The sequence below is a fragment of the Triticum urartu genome, chromosome 2A, assembly GCF_056163025.1.
Source record: "Triticum urartu cultivar PI428250 chromosome 2A, HENAU_Tu73, whole genome shotgun sequence".
Lineage (NCBI taxonomy): Eukaryota > Viridiplantae > Streptophyta > Magnoliopsida > Poales > Poaceae > Triticum > Triticum urartu.
This window is the reverse complement of record NC_141874.1, coordinates 713,608,700-713,610,724: the sequence shown is the minus strand read 5'-3', so window position 1 is coordinate 713,610,724 and position 2,025 is coordinate 713,608,700. Positions and strand designations below refer to the sequence as shown.

General features: G+C 51.1%; 1 protein-coding gene across 1 annotated transcript; it reads right to left on the bottom strand.

Moving 5' to 3' along the window:
* Positions 1–315: 315 nt before the first annotated feature.
* On the bottom strand, positions 316–1,171 carry LOC147987046 (ethylene-responsive transcription factor ERF003-like). Its single transcript, XM_087540231.1, has 2 exons — positions 1,018–1,171; positions 316–895 (listed from the first exon to the last, which is right to left on the bottom strand). Exons 1-2 carry the CDS (start codon positions 1,095–1,097, stop codon positions 520–522), a joined length of 456 nt encoding a protein of 151 aa, XP_087396357.1. The 5' UTR covers positions 1,098–1,171; the 3' UTR covers positions 316–519.
* Positions 1,172–2,025: the final 854 nt, after the last annotated feature.

Sequence of the window (2,025 nt, the reverse complement as noted above, 5' to 3'; positions counted from 1 at the left end):
CAAATTTCATGGGGTGGGGCCCGAGCAATTCTTTCTTTCAGTCAAATCATGACAAACCAACTCTTACGTAGGTTTACCTAGAATGTTTAGGTACATGTAGCAAAACCCGAGAGGAAAAATGAAGAGGAGTACGGTATAAGGATGGAGAGCGGTGCGCGGGGACCACAGGGTCCGCGTGGCACCTGGCGCAAGGGGTTGGTCTCGCAGCAGCATAGCGAGGCACGAGCGACCAGCCGAAAATTCAGCCGGTCAACCAGCAGCAATCGTTTACCATAAAAAGATACCTTCCATATAAAAATATCTTTTTTGCGGGCATATAAAAATATCTTCCATATATGATTTTTGGAGGATGGACTAGAGATGCCCTAATAGAATACATAGCATGTGCTGATTCATGGCAGCTAATGGTGTTACAAAACAGCTAAGGAGAGAGACGACAAGGGAATGGAAGATGGGCATGCATGGACCAGCTAGCTAGCGAAGCGATCGATCTGACTGGTCGATGACCAGCAAGCTAGATTACGGAGCTGGACTGCTGGAGCAGGCGGAGGAGAGGACGATCTCCACAGAGCCGTAGTGGGTGAGCTCCCTGATCATCTCCTCGATGCACTCCTCCTCCTCGTCGACGCCTTTGATAATCTCCTCGACCTTGTTTCGCTGGGCGGCGTAGCCTCTGGCACTGGCCGCCACGGTCATCTCGGCGCCCTTCGCCGTCGGCATGCAGCATTTCTCCACCTTGGCGCGCAGGGCAGGGGACAGGCCGCCGCCGCCGGGGGCGCTGGAGGGGAAGTTGGTGCGCGCCGCGGGCCCGCTCATGAGGCGCGCCGCCTCGTCGTACGCCCGCGCCGCGTCCTCCGCCGTCTCGTACGAGCCCAGCCAGATCCTAGTCTTCTTGCTGCACCAACCACAGACAAAAACGCAAACACAGATCAGTACATATCGATCGTACGTGACGAGCACCTGATCACCGACAGAAAACTGCACCGAAAGAGATGAATATACAGTTTGCGGACGTACAGAAGAGGATGGCGGATCTCGGAGACCCAGGAGCCCCAGTGCCTCTGCCTCACACCTCTGTACTTCTGCAGCTTCGGCATGTCGTCGGTCGGAGGAGCACCGATTACCCTACCAGGCCGGCGTTGATCTCTCGTTGCCTGATGGCAGACACGTCGGGTCTATATATATCGCCGCTCGGGGGCAGGGTCAGGGGGGCTGCAAGTGATGGACCGCGATCTTTCTTGAGATATACGCTCATCAGCGCGCGATATTATCTCGTGGATCACACAAGATCGATCAGTGTGGCAAAATGTAATGCCAGACATTGATGGTTCATTAGCGCAGGGTGCATGATGAGACGACCACAAGCTGACCACAGCCTGTGGATGGATCTGCTTCATTAATGTAGTGTACGTCCTGCAGATATAGATGATACATGTACGATACGTACAGTAAGGTTAGCAGCAGTGCCGCGGCGGGGCGCCGCAGAAATCCTATTCGTAGAGATAGATAACGGTAATGTTACCCAGCGGACGTTCGCCCAGAGAGGATGACAAGCCAACATCATTTTATGATAGTTTTAGTTGTAAAGACAAATCAAAAGATGGCAGTTTTAGAATGAAAAATGTCTTCTATGAAGAAACCCATGCCGCTCTAAAGAAACTGCTCTTTCTTCACAACTAAAAATGTCGTCTAAAACGTTCGCGCATGCCATGTCACCCTACCTACCGAACGTTCGCCAGTTATCTAGACCAAAGTGTGCTAATAACCATCACCCAAGTGAACGAGTACGTGTACTCAGAAAAAAAAAGTGAACCAGTACGTATATTTCAAGAGCATCTCTAAACAATCCCTTAAAAAGTTTTAGATCAATAAAATTTCCTTCTCTAAACAACACGTAAGCGATCCCTTATAATAGTTAGAGGAGTAAAATTTATCCTCCGTGGCCATCCTAACTCATAAATATACTCGGCCGCCCATCTGCGGAGTAAAAAATTCGCCCTCCCGCATCGGCCACACCCTCCCCAC

Bases quoted from the DNA above. Each gene is read 5' to 3' on its own strand.
- LOC147987046 (XM_087540231.1), bottom strand. From the start codon at position 1,097: ATGCCGAAGCTGCAGAAGTACAGAGGTGTGAGGCAGAGGCACTGGGGC. The intron at 896-1,017 runs GTACGTCCGCAA...TGGTTGGTGCAG, and splicing joins GAGATCCGCCATCCTCTTCT to CAAGAAGACTAGGATCTGGC.